This window comes from Paroedura picta, chromosome 2 (genome assembly GCF_049243985.1).
Source record: "Paroedura picta isolate Pp20150507F chromosome 2, Ppicta_v3.0, whole genome shotgun sequence".
NCBI classification, from domain to species: domain Eukaryota; kingdom Metazoa; phylum Chordata; class Lepidosauria; order Squamata; family Gekkonidae; genus Paroedura; species Paroedura picta.
This window is the reverse complement of record NC_135370.1, coordinates 44,127,732-44,148,816: the sequence shown is the minus strand read 5'-3', so window position 1 is coordinate 44,148,816 and position 21,085 is coordinate 44,127,732. Positions and strand designations below refer to the sequence as shown.

The following is a 21,085-nucleotide window of genomic DNA, read 5'->3' as shown; positions in this document are numbered from 1 at the left end:
GCAATCAATAACCCCCAGATTCCTTAAGACATGACCATATTTCTTATGCAATGAGTGATCCATTGGGCCAAATGAGATTAACCATGGTGAGCCTTCTACTCTACAGGCTATGATTTCACTTAGTACTTTATATAGTCTCCTCAATAATTGTTTTATACCAGAGCAGGTCCACCCTATAGGGTAGAATGAACCTTTCTCCTTAAGTAGAGATTCAAATGAGTAGCCGTGTTGGTCTGAAGTAGCACAATAGCACAGAATCCAGTAGCACCTTTAAGACCAAAGATTTATTGACCAAGAGTGCTTGCTCTCGAAAGCTCTCACCTTGAATAAATCTTTGTTGGTTTTAAAGGTGCTACTGGACTCTGATTTTATTGTGTTTTCTCCTTAAGACATTGGTCTGAGATGTTCTTAAATACTTTTGCTCATTTAACAGGTATAGTGCAACCTAAGCATTAATTTCAGGCTACACTCCCTTATATTAACGAGCCTATATGTCTAAGATATTTTAATAGATTTTCCCTCCCCAGTCTTTGGTGATTTCTTGCATTAAATCACTGTCATCTTTGCATGTATATTGGCTCCTTAAAATGTGATTCTAGAAGAATCTCATGGAGTTTTGCTAATAGTTTTTTGGGCAATTTGGGGTATATCATTAGCTTACCAAAAATGTCTACACAGATGTCTACTCTTTGGGCTCAATTACAGATACAGTTTTGAATCTGCTGTTGCTGCAATAATATCAAAATATTATTTCTCATCTTCTTCCTTATCTGGCTCTATGAACAATGTCTCCCTTCTTTCAGGAACTCTATGATTCAGCTGAAACCAGCCCACTCCTACAAAACACCAGTCCCCGTTTTATTATCTCTAAAAAGGAATTGTCACTTCATTTGGCTTAATTTGATGTTTTGGGCACCCTTTGGAGCCAGGCCTGACAGCTGACACCATATGTCCTGCTCTCTGCAGTCAGGCACAGTTGGGTTTTTGCTTAAATAAGACCTTAAGTCCTAGACTGGAAAGGCTTAGGAGGCTGGGGGCTAAAAGATTGGGGGTTTGTAGAGCAGGAACACAGATAGGTTGCCAGATCTGGGTTGGAAAACACCAAGAGCTGGGAGTAGCTGGGATTTGGGGTGGGGGCGGGAACATTAGTGGAGAACAATGCTGTGGAGTCCAGCCTCCGAAGCAGCCATTTTTTCCAGGGGAACTGGTCTCTTCAGTATGGAGAGGAGTTATAATTCCAGGAAAGCCCAGGTCCCACCTGGAGACTGGCATCTCTAAGCGCAGAGCACAATACTTGCACCTATTGGACTGGTTGGTCCATCAAGGCTGTCCTCCCAGGCCTCAGCCTCAACCTCAGTGGAGAAGTGATTGATCTTCACTGTATTGTAAAGTACTTGCAGGAGCTCCTGAGAATGCACTTCCGTCTGGCCATGATCCTGCAAGGAAGTACCAAATTAAATGCTCTGTTCTGATTCTTTCGTTAGGCAGTATGCAGCCAGTCTGGCACTGCACCTCTGCTATGCCACCTTGGCCTGCTGCCACTATTTCTGCAGAGTGAGAGTCCAGGTGAGAATTGGGAGCTATCTCCAGAGCTATCTCCAGCTGGCAAATTTTCCCTTTCAAGTTCTGGGAGGGTGGGTTTTAAACAGGTAGCTTGCCAACTGCTGCACAGTAGAAGAAGAGTTGGTTCTTATATGCCGCTTTTCCCTACCCGAAGGAGTCTCAAAGCGGCTTACAGTCAGCTTCCCATTCCTCTCCCCACAACAGACACCCTGTGGGGCGGGTGAGGCTGAGAGAGCCCTGATATTATAGTTTTATCAGTGCCGTGGCGAGCCCAAGGTCACCCAGCTGGTTACATATGGGGGAGCGCAGAATCGAACCTGGCATGCCAGATTAGAAGTCCACATTCCTAACTGCTACACCAAACTGGCTAGCTTATGCATTTCTTAGAAGGCCCAGGAAACAACTGAAAAAAGATTGTCTCTATGTTTTTTTTAAAGCTTTTATTTCATAAGATTTCCCCCCTGTGTATAGCTATATTTTACTGCTCTCATGTCTGCTCTGAGAGAATATAGGAAAGGATGCTGTCTAGAAATGTAATAAATAAATTTCTGGTTTTGGGACAGAATAAAAATTGGTAACATTACCTTTTCCCCTTATTCAGAAGAAGCTCATCATGAGACATCTCTCCTTATGAGGAACTCATAAACTAAGACTGCAGGGATTGATGTTAGCTTTTTAGCAATTTTAATGTGTTCATGTGTTTTTACTCATTTATAATGCTGGTCACTGCTCCAAGATGATGGGTTCAAGAGGGGCAGCTTATAAATCTGAATTATAAATAAAAATAAATAAATTATCATCACTAGATCTACAGGATAAATGCTTTTGAGCTTGCTTGTCTCTCTCAATGAAAGCAATTCACTGTTTTAAAATAAATTTGGTTGGAGATGATACCTCTGACCATGTGCAGAGTGCTTTGAGCCTCTGACAGGAACAGGTAGAGGGGCCAGAAATCAGGACTGAGCACAACAGAATTCTGTAGCTGGAAAATGCAATTTTTAAAAAATGCTTTATGAAAGGCAAAGGAATCACAAAAGCAATCCCAGATTTTTGTTCTGGGCTCACTGTCCTTGGTGTGACAACTTGATACTTGATAACTCTTATCCAGGCACAAGATCTCATCTATCTGCAGCATTTAAAGGAACCAAAATGTCTGGAAATAGGCACGGGATGCTTTCCCCTCGGAGTCAAAAGACGGTATACTGATTAGGGGTGACAGCCTCCAGATGTCGGCTGGAGATTTCCACCACAAAGACCCGTTCACCTGGAGAAAAACTCCATGGCATCATACCCCATTGAAGTCCCCCCCCCCCCATGTCCAGGTACTTCCCAGCCTGGAGCTGGCAACCCTAATCTTGATCCTTATCGGTGAGAAAAGGGCATATCACATTCTGGTGCTGATTTGGGCCGAGAGCAATGCATTCTGGACGGACTCTTTGGGCCATTCCGCACGAGTTCAAAGTAGCAGGAGTTTCCCCCGCAACTTTCTATGCCGAGCTGGGTCACTGGAAGCCAATTCTAGGGCTGGGCTCCAACGAGGCTCGCGTTAGGCCCCTTGTCCCGACACGCCTGCCCGAACGCGCTCGTTTCTTGCCAGCCCTTCCCCGCCTCTTTCCCTGGGCAGCGCCGCCCCTTCTCCGCGGACGAGAAATAAAGGGACGACACGCAGCTCCCGCGGGGTAAAGAGTCGCGTTCAGGGCTGCCTCCTCCTCGGTTCCTTTCTCAGCAGCAGCAATAGCAATGCTGGCGAAGCCCGACGTCCCGGCGCCGCCGTCTTCCCCCTTGAAAGGGGGGCGTTTCCCTGCAGGTAAGCCGCCGATGCTCGTGGCGTCCCCTCTCCGCGCAGCCCAGGTAGGGCTTGAAGGCCAAGGCTGAGGAGAGTGGGGGAGCGCCGTCCTCCTTGGGAGGTACCGCTTTTTGAGCTTCCTCCGTCTGGTAGTCGCCCTGCGTCTAAAGGGAGCCACGTCTGGAAGACTTTAGGGGGAAAGTTAAGAATTGGGGCTGAGGGAGCGCATTGGCGCCCTCCTGGTCTACTCAAGCTGGCTACTCAGGCTGGTTTCCCTTGCTATGCTGTCGTGCTCTCCTGTCACGCTTTAAGTCGCTTTCAGGGTGTCGTGAGGCATTTCTGCGCACTTGCTAGAAAAGGGCATCCTTTCCAAATGTCTGCTCTGGCTCAGTTATGCGTGTTGTTTCTCTCAGGCGCCTGTGACGGGCTTGTTTTGGCAGAAGTTCTGCACCGCTGGAGCTCCTCCCTTTTGGAAATTCCCCAAAAGCAGCTGTAACAGGGCTTCTTTCTAGCTTGGTAATGCCGCTGTTCTTTCCTGGAACTAACCTTCTGGCTTCAAAACATTAACATGTGGTTATGCCTGTATTTGAGAAGTTAACCATGTTTCTTGTGGGTTAGAAGTGGGAAACCACTAACCTGTGAACTGTTGCCAGGCCCTGTGGTTTAGTGGGTTTATATCTGTGGAAAGGCTGTTGTAAATCAAGCTCAGTAGCCATAAAGTCTTAAATTATTAATATGAGACATTGGGGGATTATCTGAATCACAGCAGAGAAAAGTTTGCTCTGGCCAAAAAGAGTAAGCTCAGTTGTAACTATTTGAGGTGGGGGGGGGGTGTTCCTTGGGATATAGAAAATGCCTTTTTATTTAGAGGAGCCTGGGATTGTCCTGTGCCAAAATGTATGTTCATTTGTCAGGGGTTAATAAGATGTGCTGGGGGAGGGGGCTCCATTATCAAATACATGATGGTTTTTCATCTGTGTCCATTCCTGTGCTTCAAAAAACAGTTCTCTGAACACAAGTTCTTTTTTTATAAATGATACTTTTCTCCTGCTTTTTTCCAAAGTGACACAAACTCTTTAATTTCTCAGTGTGAGTTAGCTTCCAGCTCAATGCTGCAAATCAGGTGAATTTGGTCCTCCTAGGCTAGCTTGTGCAGTTTCGCCTTATAGGACTGTTAAACACAGCCCCAGGCAGTAGTTGTTTTTCAGAACTAAGCGGTCAGAGGTGGGGCTGAGGAGTGGGGCAGAAGCTCAGGCCTCACGGAATGTTTTGCCCTGACAAACTGATTATGTTTGTCAGCAGCCTGGAGATTGATTTGGGTTTTAGTCAACTAATAGGTTATCTAAAGCTGTCACAGGAACGTATACTTACTCAGAAATAGCATCTAGAACAGGGGTAGGCAAACTGCGGTCCTCCAGATGTCCATGGACTACAATTCCCAGGAGCCCCCTGCCAGCGAACGCTGGCAGGGGGCTCCTGGGAATTGTAGTCCATGGACATCTGGAGGGCCGCAGTTTGACTACCCCTGATCTAGAAGAAGAGTTGGTTTTTATGCCCCGCATTTCACTACCCTAAGGAGTCTCAAAGCAGCTTAAGATCTCCTTCCCTTCTTCTCACCACAACAGACACTAGGGCAGTGGTTGTCAACCTGGGGGTCGGGACCCCTTTGGGGGTCAAACGACCCTTTCACAGGGGTCGCAGCAGGGGGAGCAGCTTGGCTGGGGGGGCCGCCAGCTACTCCAGCAGCTCCTCCAGTGCAGCACAGGACAGTCTCCCACCAGGGGCTCCAGGTGGTGGCGCAGCTCGACGGGACAAGAGGCAGAACTGAACTGAGAAACCCCAGGGGGGGAACCAATTTATATACAATCATGAACAATGGATCTTCACGCCATTAGTCAGTTTTGGTTTAATTTCTGTGAAAGAACACATGTATAATTTTATGGTTTGGGGTCACCACAACATGAGGAACTGTATTAAAGGGTCACGGCATTAGGAAAGTTGAGAACCACTGTTCTAGGGGATCTAGCCCTGTCTTGGTCAATTACATTGTAAGCCAAAATTCCGCCTCAGTCCCTGGCAGGTCTACAGACACAACAAATCATTAAGAATATAAGAACACGTAGACAAAACTTTGCTCCTCTTTGTGAGATTTTATCCAGCATGTCGTCAAGTTTGAGGATTATGTTAAAACTACCTTCAAAGCCCGTTCCTAAGAACGGGCCCTGGCCCTTGGCCAGGCAGCTTCAGGTGGCTTTGGACGGCAGCTCGCAGCCGCATCAAGTGGGGCAGGCAGGGGCTGAGCGGCTCGTTAGCAGGGCCGGGACAGAGCTCCTTACCAGGCAGTCAGCAGGCCAAGAGGCCCTCGTTAGCAAGCCCTCCACCATGACCCTTTGCCCAGGGCCCTCTCCCCTTACCTGCTGCTGGCTCCAGGCACTGAGGTGTCTGAGAGCAAAGAGGCTAGAGTCCAGGGACACAGGGCGAGAGCTGCAGGGGCAGGGCCAATCAAGGCAAAGCTGGCTGCACTCTGATTAGTCCTATTCTAACCTGGACAGCCGGGCACATCCCACCCCCTAGGCTTTTTCATAAATATATAGAGGAACAACAATGGATAAGGATGCGTTTCAAGACAAGCAAGTTCAAGGACCATCAATTGTTGAAGTTGAGAGTTTAAACATGTGTTGACACTGATTTTGATTTAGATGCCAGCCATGTTGGATAAGAAAAAAAACATCACACAGATTACTCTAGATAACAATCCAATGGCAAAGCTGGTATATAGTAGTGCCTTCACTCAAATGCTATTTTTATTATCAAATGTTGCCGAGGGAGCAGAATTGCAGTGAAACTTTAATGGTCATAGCCCTATGGTAATATTAATATGCTGTAATCCTTCAAGCGTCTCTACCAGAGCAGGTCAGTATTATCTCTATATTGCACAGAAGGGGGAACTAAGAGAATGATGTGTCTGGGGATGGAATGGCATGTTACATTTCATCCTGTGGTCCTTAAACCTACATTGTTGAAATACTGTTCTAGTTGGTATGTTATTGTTATTGTTATATTGATATTGATAGTGTTCTATGTAACTGTTCCAAAATGTTTTATGTAAACCACCCAGAGCCGTAGGGAAGGGTCGTATGAAAATCTAAATTAATTAATTATAGTGCTGTTACTGGGGCTTCAGTTTAATGGGGACGATTAATGGCGGAGGTAATTAGTAGCGTAATGGTTAGAGCCATGGACAGGTTCCCAGAATTCTAAAGTGCACTCAGCAAACTTCATGGCACCTTGAGCTCTATCTAACCTCACTCAGAGTTGTTGTGACAATAAAATGGAAGAGAGAGGAGATGCATAAGCTGCTTTGGGCAGAAAGGCCAGGTAGAAATGAAGGCAATAAGTTTAATCTTCAAAGGCTTGGTCTCCATTGCTCTCTCCCCCACCTCCACACACTTTCTCCTGCGCACTTTCAGCAAATTAATAATATTTTTTTACGTCTGTGGATTTCAAAACTATGTGCTGAATGTATTTCTACCCCCAGGCTATTGACTGAGCCCATGGCAGAGTCTCAAACCAAGGGATTTCTGAACTGTTAGTAATTGTGCTGTACTACAGGGAAAAGAAACTTTTAAAATTATTAATCATTAACATGCTTATGCCACTTGTCAAGTTTTGGAGAGCCGTTTCCAAAGGTGGCAAACAATATTTAATAGTTGGTTAAACCCTCCCAAATGAACAGTTAAGAACTCGATATGCAAAAATTCCAATGGGATTTTAAATCAGTGCTTGGAAATATCGCACTTGGAACCTCACCATGGCTTTCTTCACAAACCTCCTATGGAAGAAGGTTGCTGAACTTGAGTTCAAAGTTATAATCTTTAAAGTCCTTTACAATGTGGCACCTGCATATTTGAAGGAGCATTTCTTTCCATATGCATCAACTCCAGTCACCAGGCAGCTACCTGTTGGCTTTTCTACCATTTTGGTTGGCCCATCAGGGATCAGCCAAAGTCTGGTCCTTTTCCATTGTGGGTCCAGCTCTGTGGAATGGGCTCCCTGAAGAGGGGAGAAGGGCCCCCAATCCTTGGATATCTTCAGGAGGTGCTGCAAGGCCTGCCTGCCAAGGCTTTTGAGGGGATTTGAATACCAGGCATCTTTTAAGAGGAGAGGGATTTGAGGCTTGTTGTTGTATCTTAGGTTGAAGACTGGGGTGTTTTAATTATTATTGCAAGTCACCTTGCCCAAGGCGAAAGGCTTGATAACTATTCTAATAAATAACTGGCTATTTCTGTACCTCTCCCTATAATTTTAAGGGAACATATTGTATTTGCACAGATTGAACCTAATTTCAACTATGCTTCAAACAAAATGACCTCACACAAGCCCTCTTCTGCCTCTTAACCTGATACTACACCAAGAGCCAGCTTGGTGTAGTGGTTAGGAGCATGGGACTTCTAATCTGGTGAGCTGGGTTTGATTCCCCGCTCCTTTTCCACATGCAGCCAGCTGGGTGACCTTGGGCTCTGATAAAGCTGTTCCAGCAGTGATATCAGGGCTCTCTCAGCCTCACCCACCTCACAGGGTGTCTGTTGTGGGAAGACGAAAGAGAAGGCGACTGTAAGCTGCTTTGAGACTCCTTTGGGTAGAGAAAAGGAGCATATAAGAACCAACTGTTCTTCTACTTTAAAAATTGAGGAATATTTGGATAATTTTATCTGAAGCATCTTAACATGCTGTTAAAACTGAATGTCTTTGACATTGCTGAATGCTTAAATTGTTGTTGCTAGGTCATCTGTACCTTAATTGGTGCTAACGGGTTGGTGACTGACAGGCATGTTAACAGGACCTAATTGACAGTTAATAGAATGCAAATACATGACAGGATTTCTGCATCTTTAGGGACAAGAGGACCCTTTTGTTCTGGACTACCTGTAGTAGATAAATTATATGCAGCAATTTGAAGGCATCACACAACAAAATGCTCGTGGTATCTTTGGATATCTCAGTGTATTTATCATTTGTATACTGCCCACCGGGCTCAGCGTGGTTTTCAACAGTGGTTAAAACGTATTGTATTAAAACAGCAAAATGCTATTCATACATAATAAACACAGTGATTCTTCCCCCCCCCCCGCCATATCTTATGTAACCAGTTGGTTGTGAGTGCGATCTGGCTGCAACATCTGTCACCCATTGCCAGGGTTGATTCAGCTGATCTGGCTGTCTAGGCGGGTGTCCCCTGCCTCCCTCTCTGCTCCACGTACGTCCCTCCCAAAGCTGCCTACTCAGTGAAATAGGATGAGGACCCCAGATAGGAGTGTACTGCTGCTTTTTGGCCAAAGGTATACAATACGATGTTACCAGTTTTTAGTACAGGAAAACTACCCTTGTTTCCAAAATTTAGTTAGAAAGACACTTGCAGCCACCAGCATTCGCAAATTAAATACCCTTTGCATTTGCCTGTTCTGTTTGCATTCTGCATTCTGCTTCGGCTTTTTATCATTGTAAAGCAATTTCAAAATCGGAGTAAAAAAATCTATCAAGGCACAGGGTACTTCAAAGAGAACTAAACATTCTTTCTGAAACATTTTCTCCCCTATCTTTTGGATTCTTAACCATGTATTTTCATGCTAGAGTTAACTTAAAAGTTTTGAATAAATCTCAGCAAGATGATTTGTTAACGCTGTCACTAATTCAGACCTTCACACACCATCACTCTGCTTAGAGGTCACTGTAGCTTTGTGTGATACCTCTGTGCAGGGGTAGTCAAACTGCGGCCCTCCAGATGTCCATGAACTACAATTCCCATGCACCCCTGCCTCTGTGGAATGATACCTATATAAATACTGCAATTACTCAGGCCTTTCATTTTTTAGGCATCCCATCCCCCCATCAGTTCTGGCTATGTGATTGTGAAGGTGGTGTGTACCACAGCAACGTAAGATAGTAGAATCATAGAATAATAAGGTTGGAAGGGATCTCATAGGTCATCTAGTCCAACCCCCTGCACTATGCAGGACATTCTCAACCCTGTCGCTCATCCACTGTAACCTGCCACCCCCTTGAGCCTTCACAGAATCAGCCTCTCTGTCAGATGGCTATCCAGCCTCTGTTTAAAAATGTTCAAAGATGGAGAGCCCACCACCTCCCGAGGAAGTCTGTTCCACTGAGTATCACAGGTAAGTTATTTTGAGAGGGTACAAAGAAGAGCCTGCATTCATGGACAAATGCCTTGTGAAAAACACAGACAGCATGAACCAGCCTGCAAAAGAAACACGTACAAAAAAAGTCTGTGTTATTGTAGCAAAGGGAATAGTGTTGGACTGCTTACTGTACTTTCAAATCTGATGTGTGCCAGAATATGTGGAAAGGGAAGTTCAAACGTTGCAACATAGAGGACATGAGGATTTTGCTCTGGCTGGGTCTCTTACTTCATGGCTTGTGAAATACCTTATCCTATTTTCCCATCTCTCCTATAGTCAAAGCTGGAGGTATGAGAGTTTCTAAGAAGCTGGAGAATGCACCTGTTGAAAGGAGTCCCAAAGTCCATGGGAGAGAAAGGGCCAGGTATGTGCGTTGTTGAGACTTGTGTGTTTGTAATGTTAAGAGTTCAAAAAGAAAGCAGTCTTCAAATTGTGAATGGTGCAATCACTGTATTACTGTGGCAAGTAATGCAGCAAAAGGTAACGCAGTATCTGTAGTGCTAGAAAAACATCCATGAGAATGTTTAAAAAAAACAACAAAGTTTGTTAGAAAATGCAAGCCAGACTTTCTGGCTTTATACTTCTTTTTTGATCAGGAGGGCACTGTGGCTGTAGAGGTAACCAGAGTTTTAAATTGTCCAGCAAGCTAGAATGTTCTACTATTGCAGCCTGTTCCCCCCCAGTCCACTGTCTGCCTGTGCTGTTACCTCTATTGTTCGATTTGTCTTGATATTCTGTTCCCACTGAGATGCTCTGTCTTGCTTTCGGCCTGCATAGCTTCACTTGTCACCCTGTGTGAGACTTCAGAGCCAATCAAATTGATCCTTCACAAATTGGGTGGTGATCCGGATACCAGTTTTTAATTACCATAGTAGCTAGACTGGTTCATGGCATCACAGCAGTTCAGCCACTGAACGTAGCTAACAGGCCTGGAGGGGAGAAAATGTCCTGTCTCTTTAATTGAGACAGCTGCTGATGTTTTTTGTGGCATGGAGTAAACAATGTCTGGTAAGCACCTCATCTGAACCCTCATTTAAAGAGACAGGACTGTCTTTCTCCAGGTGATCAGAGGCCATAGTCATAGACATGAGTAGAAGGGATTTAGTACTTTGGGGCAAAGTTCTATATTCTCGTGTAGTTGCCCCAGTGTTTGATCACAGCGCAGTTAATAAATATGTATGCTCAGAAACAATCCTACCGCACAAAATAGAATGCACTCCCTAGTTAAGGGTGCCTAGGATTGCAGATGTAGTAGCTTTTGTATTTCAGCACCCAACAGGGATAGGTATGTGGCAGCAGATGTTGCAGAGTGTTGTGACAATGGTGATAAAACCAAGCTGTGTAAAAATAATATAGGGCAAAATCCTATATTATGTAAGGCTTTGCTTTTATCAGAGAGGTGGTATCTAAGAAATTCAACACTTCTTAAGCAGTTGCCCTTAACTGACAGTGTTGAAAAATCTTATTTTTCTCCAGAACAAATGTTTGCTATATATGAGAACATCACTAAAAATATAATAAACATGGTGGGCTTCAACTGCTTGAAGTATTTCTGGAATTGGGCTGTGCTCAGGTTACTGGGTTTTTTTCCATGCAAAATGAATAAGTGAAACACCTGGAGAACAAAACCCATAAAGCAGTTAGCACTGGAGTTAAACAACACAGTAAAGGCACAGGTGGATTCAAATCAGCATAGTTGCCTGGTTTAGTAATTGCTGCCTAGTAAAGGTAATCCTTGGTCTCTTTATAAGTTTGGTATTTACAGAACTGCTGGTTATCCTGGGATGACCATCTTGATTTGGTTTTCTTTAGTCTTGATATGCCTGCATCTTCAATAGGTGAAGCAAATGTTTGAGTCACCCTTTTCTCCTAGAAGAGGTAACTTATGTAGCAAGAACAGGTACTTTGTATAGTAGTGGTGAAGAAATAAAAAAAATCTCTCTACATGTTTCTTGGGCTTCTTCCCCCCATTTCAACAGCAAGTATGAAGGAGGACATTTTAAAAATCTTTCTGGAATGCAATATTGTACTTTCAAAGAGTCTGAATTACCTAGTGGCTTTTCTTCTCACATTTAATGTGTTGCACTCATTGATTTTAGACATTGGCTTGGATCCCATGATAAATATTTTAACAGAAGGTGCTTCCACCAGCAGAACAGTAATGCTTTGCTCCAGGCCAAAATGTTCTCCAAAATAAAAATCTACTTCCCAAAGTTTACTGTAGGATCGAAATGTGATTTGCCAGGGGGATATGTTGCCTGGCTCCTCCTGTAACTTGTAACATTGGTATTGTTGATCAGCAGAGTTCCCACTCTGACAACCATGCATAGAACACTGAATGAATGAATTGCAGAACCAAAGCTACCCTGCATATTGGATGGAGAGAATTCATCAGCAAACATGTTGTTTTTTTCCCCCCCAAGACCAAACCTCTGGCTTAACCCTTTTTTTCCTCTTTCGCAGTACGGTTAGCATTGCAAAAATGCAAAGCATGAGCATCTTGTTAGCAGATGCATTGGAGAAAGTAAGTACACATGAGTAGACCTCCACTTGATTACGAATCTGTGTCAAACCATTCATGTATGCATACAAGAGCTGTATCAGAACAGGTGTTAAAAGACATGTATAACGTGTGGGAAATATCAACAATTTCCCCTCTCCTTTTCACCATGTGAAAAGGGAGAGGTATACAGAATACTTAAAGCTGCCTTTAACTTGGAAAATATTGGAATGCTATTTTCATCCGATGTGCAACATGCTGGAACAGGACTTCTAATCATCCCAGCACCTCTCAAGCTGTGCTCTACATTTAAGCCCTCCACAGGATGTTTCCTGCCTATTCAGTATGAATAAATAGGACCAGCCCTTACTGAGGCACCTGAAATACTGAAATGTTGCATCAGGAAATAATTTTGCTGCTCTGCTTCAGACAGCAAATGCAGTTGCCCTGTTGAGCTACCCACAGACCTTGTCTTTTGCCTTTCTCATCTGCACACAGCCATCGCAGAAGGGCACGAAGATTGTGGATTCCAGAGCGGCTGTTTAAAACAGCTTGGAGATGAATGTTTCAGAAGGAGCTGCTGCGGGGTTGGCTGGAGGCACAATTTGCTCCTTTAGCAGTAGGATAAATAGCTGGCCTGAATTCAAGAGAGATGCTGCTGCTTAGACTGAGGGTACTGGCCATAAGGTTATGCACATGTATAAGGGGAGGTAGAGTAAGTGTGACTGTTTTTTCTCTCTCAGTCATCTCCATAATGAGCTCTTAGGCTTGGCCTACATATTCAACCTGGTGGTGTAATAAAAGCCCTGAGGCACCTGAATGTACCTCTTTAGAATAAAGGTGGAGGCATGGGGACACCTTCCAGTGGTCAGTGTAAAACAACCTTTTGACTGTGGAGAAATCCCTGAAATATTTTTCAGGCTTCAGAGAGCTTCCAAACTAGGCCCAAAGTGATTTGGCCACACCTCTTGAGGGCTGAGAGGGAGGGAAAGGAGGCAGTTTTGAGGCAGGAGTAGTCATCCAGACTCCACCCCCTTTCCTAGGCACAGTAACTATAGGAGAACACCTCCCCCAAAACAATGGAAGCCGCCGGTTCCCTGCTTTTAAGGCAATGCCGGGAATTGCTTGTGGCTGAGTGCATTAAGGCAAGATATAGGGGAACGGCTGGGGGGGGGGGGACTGGGCAGTTTTCACGGAGCCCCAGGGAACCCTGGTTGGGAATCCCTATTGTAAAATCTCCCTGCCGGAAGAAGTAGTCATAGCTGATCTAGCATTGGGAGAGCCAGCATGGCATAGTTAATGGTCATAGTAGCAGACTAGGATCTCAGGTTTAAGTCCCCACTCTGCCATGGAAGCTTGGTTGATCTTGAGCCAGTCATTTGTCCCTCAATCTAACCTACCTCATGCTATTGTTGTGAGAATAAAATAGAAGACCACAATGTAACAAGCTGCTTTGGGTCCCCATTGGGTATAAATAAACAGGCTCTAAACTTGTAACTGCTGTGGTGGATGAACCATCTGTTGCATGTTGTCTGTCTGTCTTGGCTTAACTTGAATTTTTATTTTGTTGTAAGCTGCTTTGTTATCCTGAAAAGTGAGATACAAGTATTCTAAATAAATCCTGCTGCATGTGTTGATCAGACCTACAGTGAGATCCCAGGCAGCCTGTTTGTAGTTCAGTGAATTCACATGGTCTGTTTTATTGTTTGCAGTCTTCTCTTATGTAAGCATTTCTGTTCTGGGCATGGTGCACTTTCTTGCCCAGCAGTTGCTGGAGAAAACATAATTTTGTCCACAGTCAGAATGGCATTTATATTCTGGAGGGATGTCTGGAACACATATGAGAGGCTAGCATGGGCCATTCCTAACGCAGCAATAAGTATAACACAAATTCTGTGCTGCCCACCTTTGATTGCTGTTTTGTGGTGCCAACACTTGTATTTGGCATGGAAACAGACAGCTCATGAGGGGCTTTGAATGACTCCATTTTAAATGGACAGAGAGCTCTTTAGTTTTCAGTGGTGCTGAGACCAAATCCAGCAAGGCTTTTTATGGGAGAGGTGGCACAATTCACTTGAGAAGAATGTCCTGGAGTGCTGTTTCAGTCATGGGTGAATTGCTGTCCACATACAGGAAATGCCAACATAGGCCTTACACTGTGGTCAGTCAGAAATGTGAAGGAGCAGTCTGGAAGTGCGATGAGAACAAGGGAATCAGTGGCTGCTGACTCTAGAATCATGTAGCACAGAAATAGGCAATCTAGAATCTGCATCACAGCTAAGCATCCTTAACTTTCACAGAGGGTTCAGACTTGCAAAGCTGGTGCCACCCAGGTTGTGAGTTGCAGTTGGGACACATGTCATGAGCGGAACATTTAGACACGGTGTGAAAGGGCTGTGGTTTACACCAGCGGTCCCCAACCCCCGGTCCGGGCCATGGCTCCTCCTCATCCTCCTCCCCGGCTGCTGCCTCAGGGTCTGCCCTGCCACTCTGCTGCCGTCTCACCTTTGGTGCTCTCCAGCAGCTGCCATGGCTGGGGCTCCCCCTTGGCATGGCACTATGCAGCTGCTGCTGGCAGCGCCACCCAGCGGGTGGCGGGAAGTCGAGTGCTGGTGGAAAAGCAAGCGGAGCAGGGGCTCAGGTGGCAGCAACGTCCCTTGGCAAAAGACTACTGCCCCTGGGCCTCAGTAAAATTGTCAATCATTTACCTGTCCCGGTGATAAAAAGGTTGGGGACCACTGGTTTACACCATGAACTGGCATGTTGTGCTGGAGGCTCTTCTGTGATGCATGAAGGGGGACAGGGAGATGATAAGTTTTACCACAGAAGAGCCTATACACTGGAGGATAAGTCAGAACAGGGAGTATCTAAGCTTGGTGACATGAACTGTCCTGTGTTAAATCCAGGATAAGAAAAGGAAGACAACCTAGATGCTGTGGCCTTCTTTGGCTTATAGTTGCTGATCCCATCCATGTGGAGGCATTCAATGTAATTAAATTTCCTCCATTCTTAGTTTTGGTCTGTTCTTTTTCTTTTGCCCTCCTCCTCAGGGGTCCATTTATCTTATGATTAATTTTTGAATCTCAGAGTTTCTAATGGAATTTGTGAAGAAACACATTTTTGCTGAGTTAAAAAAAACAGAACAAGCTGGGAGGAGGGAAGTCCATTTGGTTTCCAGACTTATTCAGCCCATCTTCATAGAAACAATAATAGTTGGAGATATACCGGCTGCCAAACCAAACCAGAATTTCCCCAAGCCAGCGAGTTCAGATCTCCCTTTCTCCCAGCTGTGACTTGCCAGGAGAAGGTGGGGGGGGGGGGAGATTACCTGGAAATAGTAAAATGGCTGGCAGCCATTTAATTCTATCCCCCACTTCCCCATGCTTCAAAATCCAGTAAATGTTGGGAGCTACAAATTCATGCCGAATTTTAGCTCGTGAACCAGTTTGTGCTCATCCCTACTAGAGAGACTTCAATGGGAAATTTCTGGAGACTTCAGGAAAAGCCACTCTATCCCAGCCAGACCTGGTCAATGAGTGGGGAAAAGACAGCTGATGAAACTAAGGAGGATTGTCTCTTTGATGCTGAGACAGCTAAAGGAAGTTCTAAGAGAAAGGAAACTGTGGAGATTTGCAGCTTCCTAAACTAAGGCACCAGTCTTATATTTTAACATCTTATAGGACATGTATATATAAAGAAACAGAGGAATTGCATTTTACCCATGTCTTTTGAATCCCTTGCTCTGTCTGTTGCTGTACTAAAAGTTGTGAACATTTTCTTGTTAATTAATACTTTATACATTTTGATGCTAGTAGTGGTTCTTTGTAGCATGTAGACCTCCACAGTCTTGAACACAGTATTGTAAAAGGGGCACCATGGAAAGGCCAAAAGGTGGCAAATAACTATTCCTCCAGAGTCTCACAAGACAGTAAACTGTCCCCATGGTAACTAGGCACTGAGCAGTGAGAGATACAGAGGCAAGGCCTCAGATCTGGGAAGGGAAGCTGGGAGTCCTGACCTTCCAAGTGTTGAATTCCTTTCAGAGGTCATAGGGCGGTGGCAAGTTACTCAACTGAGGAAGAAAAGCTTTTCTCACGTGTTGGGGAAACCACGGAGGGGAAGGTGGAACAGGACCTGTGGGTCAGAGCAGGCTCATTCCTCCACAATTTGGTGGTAGCGGTGGGTTAAGGACAAACAGAACTTGATTGGCCAGGGATTATGAATTTGATACATGCACGTGGAAGTTTTGCTTTTTTTTTTAGGTTGACTGGCGTGTGGTCAGATCAGATTAGCTAGGATAGAGTTAGTAGAGCAAGTGAGAATATTTAAGCTGACAAAGCAAGAGTTGCAGGAAGAATGCCAGAAGAAGTGGATACATTGTGAGAACTGAACTGGTGATGAAATGAAGGCTCTTCTGCTAAACAGAAGCAGGTCAATAGGGGGGACTGAGCACTCAAGCCAGTAAGACAAGGTCTTACTCAAGGAGCTAGAGCTGTTGAAGTTGCGTTTGCAAGCAAAGAATGAGAGAAAGATCCAGTGACTGAAGATGCAGCAGGCTTGAGAGGGAGCAAAAGCTGCAGGGGAGAAGGGAGAAAATGTATGTATTTTTTATTTATTCAGTTTTTAGGCTGCCATTTTTCAAAAAGGTCTCGGGCCAGTTTACAACAGTTTCATAAAAACCCCAAATACAAACTACATATAAAACCCACGTATTTATCTGTTAAAAGTATTCTCTCCGTCCATAGTTATTCCCCAACGAGCCAAGACACACACAGCCAATGAAGTTTTAATTTCTGACCTGGCTGGGATGGGGCCAAGCAGCCTGGGCAGGATCCAGGCGGGGGGACTAGGCAGGGAGCCCTTGGCCTGATGGACGAGTCCCTGGAGGAGGAGCAACAAAAGGCACAGGAGCAGTAACTAAAACATGACCTGGAAACAATGTACCCACAGGCCGAGCGAAGCAGGGAAATAAGCTACCCCCAAAGATTGTCTTCCATACTAGGAAGAGGAAGACCTCTCAGTATAGCTTTCAACTTCTGAGAAAGCAACTGTGCAGTGGGGAATTGTGGAAGCAGACTACATGTCCTGCCTCTGTAGTGTTCCAACCAGGGAGCCGGCTACAATAGCATTCCTAGTGTGGAGGAAGGAGGAATTTTTAAAGATTTCAAACCACAGTTTTTAAAAGGTTCAAACGCGGGGCTGATTACTTTCAGAAGTGGTTTTGGGGCTTATTCCCACAACAGTTAATGGTGCTAGGCCAGTTAGTGGTGCTAGACCAATTTTATTCCACCAAACTCCCCAAGGAGCTAAAATGGCTGATAAAGAACAAAGGGCAAAGATTCTAAAGATTCCACTGAGGCATCAGAAACTGCCGATCAGCTGCTGTTAAACAGGGAGGACTGGAGGACCTCAGTTGGGAAGGGGAAGTATCCCAGAGGGTTGGGAAGGTAGATGCTCATCCCAAAAGGGAAGAGGTTTCTGCTCAGGCAAAGGTTAAGAGAGCCCCTGATTTGGCTATTGGAACAGGCCCCAGGTTAGAAAACTGTGGAGGGTCCAACCACTTGCTGTCTGTCTTTTCTAGTTGTAAGCAGAAACCTTTAAATACACCAGCTTCCCAGAATGTGAAAGAGAAGCAAGTAGCTATAATTAACCATGAGTGCCCCTTTACCACTATGGAGCCAGAGGAAGCCTGGGGTAACTATGTAGAACCGGTGTGGCTGAGAGACTGGTTGGTTTTGGGACATGCTGACATGAATTCCTCTGATCTGAAGTCTGATTCTAATATTGTACCTTCTGTGCCTAATACTGGCATTCTGGTTCCAAGGGGATTGTGGGATGCTCAACTTTCTGTGGCATGGATGTCTCTGGAATGGAGAAGGCTGGTTGACCACATGGAAATGGAGGTTACGAAGGAGCTCCCCTATCTTGTGTTACATGGCCAGGAACTCCTTGGTGGCCAGTACTCAGTAAGTGTAGTAATGTGCAGCCAAACCCTAGAAGGGGGATGGAGTGAGAAAAATAGCTCCTCCTCCACTGGCCAGAGGAGAGGAAGTAGCTCATGTTAAGTGCTACAGGGTGAAGTCTCTTAAGGCTGCTGCGTATAGCCCCCAGTCAAACTGAGAAAATCAATGGGACGCTAAAAGTGATGCTCAAGGTGTATGTTGACACTCACCCCCCAGGACTCAGATGAGAAAGTGCAACAGTTATTGGTTGCCTATAGGGAATTTCCTCAAGAGTCTATGGGGTTCTCACTTTCTGAGCTCCTGTATGAGAGGAAGGTCAGGGGACCACTCGATCTTGGAAAGGAAAGGTGGGAGGAGGAGATTCTGAAGGCAAAGAAGTCAGTGGTGGATTATGTCCTGCCCTTTAGAAAGTGGTTGAAGGGGATGATGAGTGTTGTCAGGGAGGATCTGGCAAAGGCCCAGGCCATGAAGCAGCTGGTATGAAGACAGGTAGATCTTACCAGAGTTTGCAGTGTCTTATGATGGCATTGCACTTATGAGCAAGGACTTGGATTGACACTTGGAACATTTGGCATTAAAAGGATGCTCTTCTGCATGGAATCTTAGGAGGGGGAGGTGTGAAGAAATGCATTTTTATTTGGAGGTTTGAAATGAGCAAAATCTTTACTCTGAGTTTTAAAAGGTTTCCCCCCCCCCCTTTTCTGGGCAGAGGGAGAAATCAGTTGAATGGCTTTTCAGATTTAACCTCAGCCCACCTTCATTTAAATGCTAACAGGTCTAGGTCAAGCCCCCACCAAGCAAGTAACGGATATTTGGAGGAATTAAAGTCTAGAGAGACTTCAGGAAGGAAATTTCTAGAGACTTCAGGAAAAGCCTCTCTCCTGGCCACACCTGGTCAGTGGGTGGGGAAAAGAGAGCTGATAAAGCTTGTGGAAACAAGGAGGAAGGTCTCTTTGGTACTCAGACCATCAGAGCAGGCAGAACTCCTAACTGAAATCTGGAGGAGGCAGCCATTAGCTGTATCTTGGCCTGGACAGCTGAAGGAAGCTTCAAGGTAAGGGAAACTCTGGAGATCTACAACTTTCTAAGCTAAGGAGCAGGTCTTATATTTTAACATCTGGTAAGACATGCATAGAGAGAACAGAGATATTTCATTTTACCCAATCCTTTTAAATACCTTGCTCAATCTATTACTGTGTTAAAAGTATGCTTGCGAACATTTTCTTTTAAACTTTTGATGCTGGTAGTGGTTCTCAGTACCACATAGACCTCCACCATCTTGGACACACTATTATAAAAAGAGCGCCAGGGGGAAGGCTGGCAGTTGGCAAGTAGTTATTCCTCCAGAAGTACACAAGGCAATAACCTATCTCTGCGGTGACCAGGTGCTGGGAAGTGGGTGATGCACAGGAAAGGCCTCAGATATAGGAAGGGAAGCCTACTGACCCTCTCAGGTGGTTACCTGAGAAAGAAACGCCTCTCCAGGTGTTGGAAAAACCTTGGAGGGCTGGGTGGACCAAAGCCTGCAGGCCAGAGCAGGCCTGTTCCACCACAAATACTTTATTTTATAAGAGCTATGAACACTGTGGAATAAGTTGGATACAAATCTAATTAAGCTTGAGCCTTCAGGGAAGGGTGGCATACAAATCTGAATATAAATAAATTAAAGGTCTTTTGTGCTAGGTTGGATTTTAATGCTTATGATTTATAGTTTTTTTATTCTTTTTTTTTTTTAATCTTACAGCTGAGGCACAAATTTCCAGCAGCAGCCACACAAGGAGCACATCAAAAGCCGCGGCCAACTCTGGAAAAGATTATACCGCCCAAAAGAATGTGCATTATTCAGCAGCCTCGGAAATGTTAAAGCTGTAGAGTAAAATATTCATATATCTGGCAGACTTGCTCTTAACAAAACAGCACTTATCTAAGCAAGCGGTAAATGGACCGAATGTCTTGTGCAGTTTCTAATTCATATTTTTCAGGCAATAAAATCAGCGTATATGTTCTGCAATTTTTTTCTTTGTTTTTTTTTTCCAAAGCACTATTTTGCAAGAGGAGATTAATAAGACTCTCTCGTATGTCATTGTTCCCAAAGCCTTCTGGAGGGTTATAACTTGGAATAGGTGGGCCATTTCTTTAAGTGGTATCCTTAAGACCGTTTATGCACTGGGAACTTCACGGACCCACCCCCCTGTCAGGAGCACAGATCAGGGGCTGATGAGGTGCACCAGGCCACCTGCTCCCCCATGTGGGTGCAGGAAGAGGTGGGGCAACCTGCCATGACTAAAACTCCAGCCTGCAGCCCAGCATGAAACCTCCAGTGCATAAACGGTCTAAGAGAGGCAGAAGCTGTCACACTTCTTATGAGCCACAAAGCCTGATGCAGTTCACCACTTCTGTTTCGACTTAATGACAGATTCATAACATGCCTACTTTGGGATCCCAGAAAGGCAGCAAAACCAGAAACTATGTGGGGATATTTGTAGGATACATATACATTTGCCTTGTACCATACCTGGGAACATTTTCACATCTGAGAAAGTGGAGGAAAGTAGGACAGTTGCTGAACTTTCCCAATTTCTCTCTCAGTAACATTTGAAGAATGTCAGCTTCATCTGTCTTGGTATAGGGGCCTTCTGCATGATTGGGACCAGTTCATAAGGGACTTGAAATGTCATGAGCCCATACTCAACACCTATGTGGAGATTCTCCCAGTAGGCATAGTCACCATGTTGTCTGCAAAGGACGTGTGGAATTTATCACCTCTAATGCATATGAACCAGAACCCTGAAAAACCAAGATTCAGAGTGATATGAGAAGAGGAAAACCAAAAGCATTGACAACATGGGAGCCATACCTAGCAGGAAAATCCTGAGTAGTTTGTACTGTTGATATTCATGAGTTGGCAGCTCTGCCTGTTCCAAACCAGAATATCTGTACAGGCAAATACACAATATCCGTGTGCTTGGGAGTTCACTACTACCTTGGAAAATGATGCCTTCTGACAGGGAAGCACTTCCCCTAATAATAGAGGGCAGTCAGTGGTTGCATATTTGTGGAAAGGCACTAGTAT

General features: G+C 44.9%; 1 protein-coding gene across 1 annotated transcript; it reads left to right on the top strand.

The window, feature by feature from the left end:
* Positions 1–3,170: 3,170 nt before the first annotated feature.
* Positions 3,171–20,023, top strand: DAPL1 (death associated protein like 1). The gene is made up of 4 exons (XM_077319931.1): positions 3,171–3,370; positions 9,826–9,913; positions 12,013–12,073; positions 19,757–20,023. The coding sequence occupies exons 1-4, from the start codon at positions 3,304–3,306 to the stop codon at positions 19,874–19,876; spliced, it is 336 nt and encodes a 111-aa protein (XP_077176046.1). The 5' UTR covers positions 3,171–3,303; the 3' UTR covers positions 19,877–20,023.
* The last annotated feature ends 1,062 nt before the right edge of the window (positions 20,024–21,085 follow it).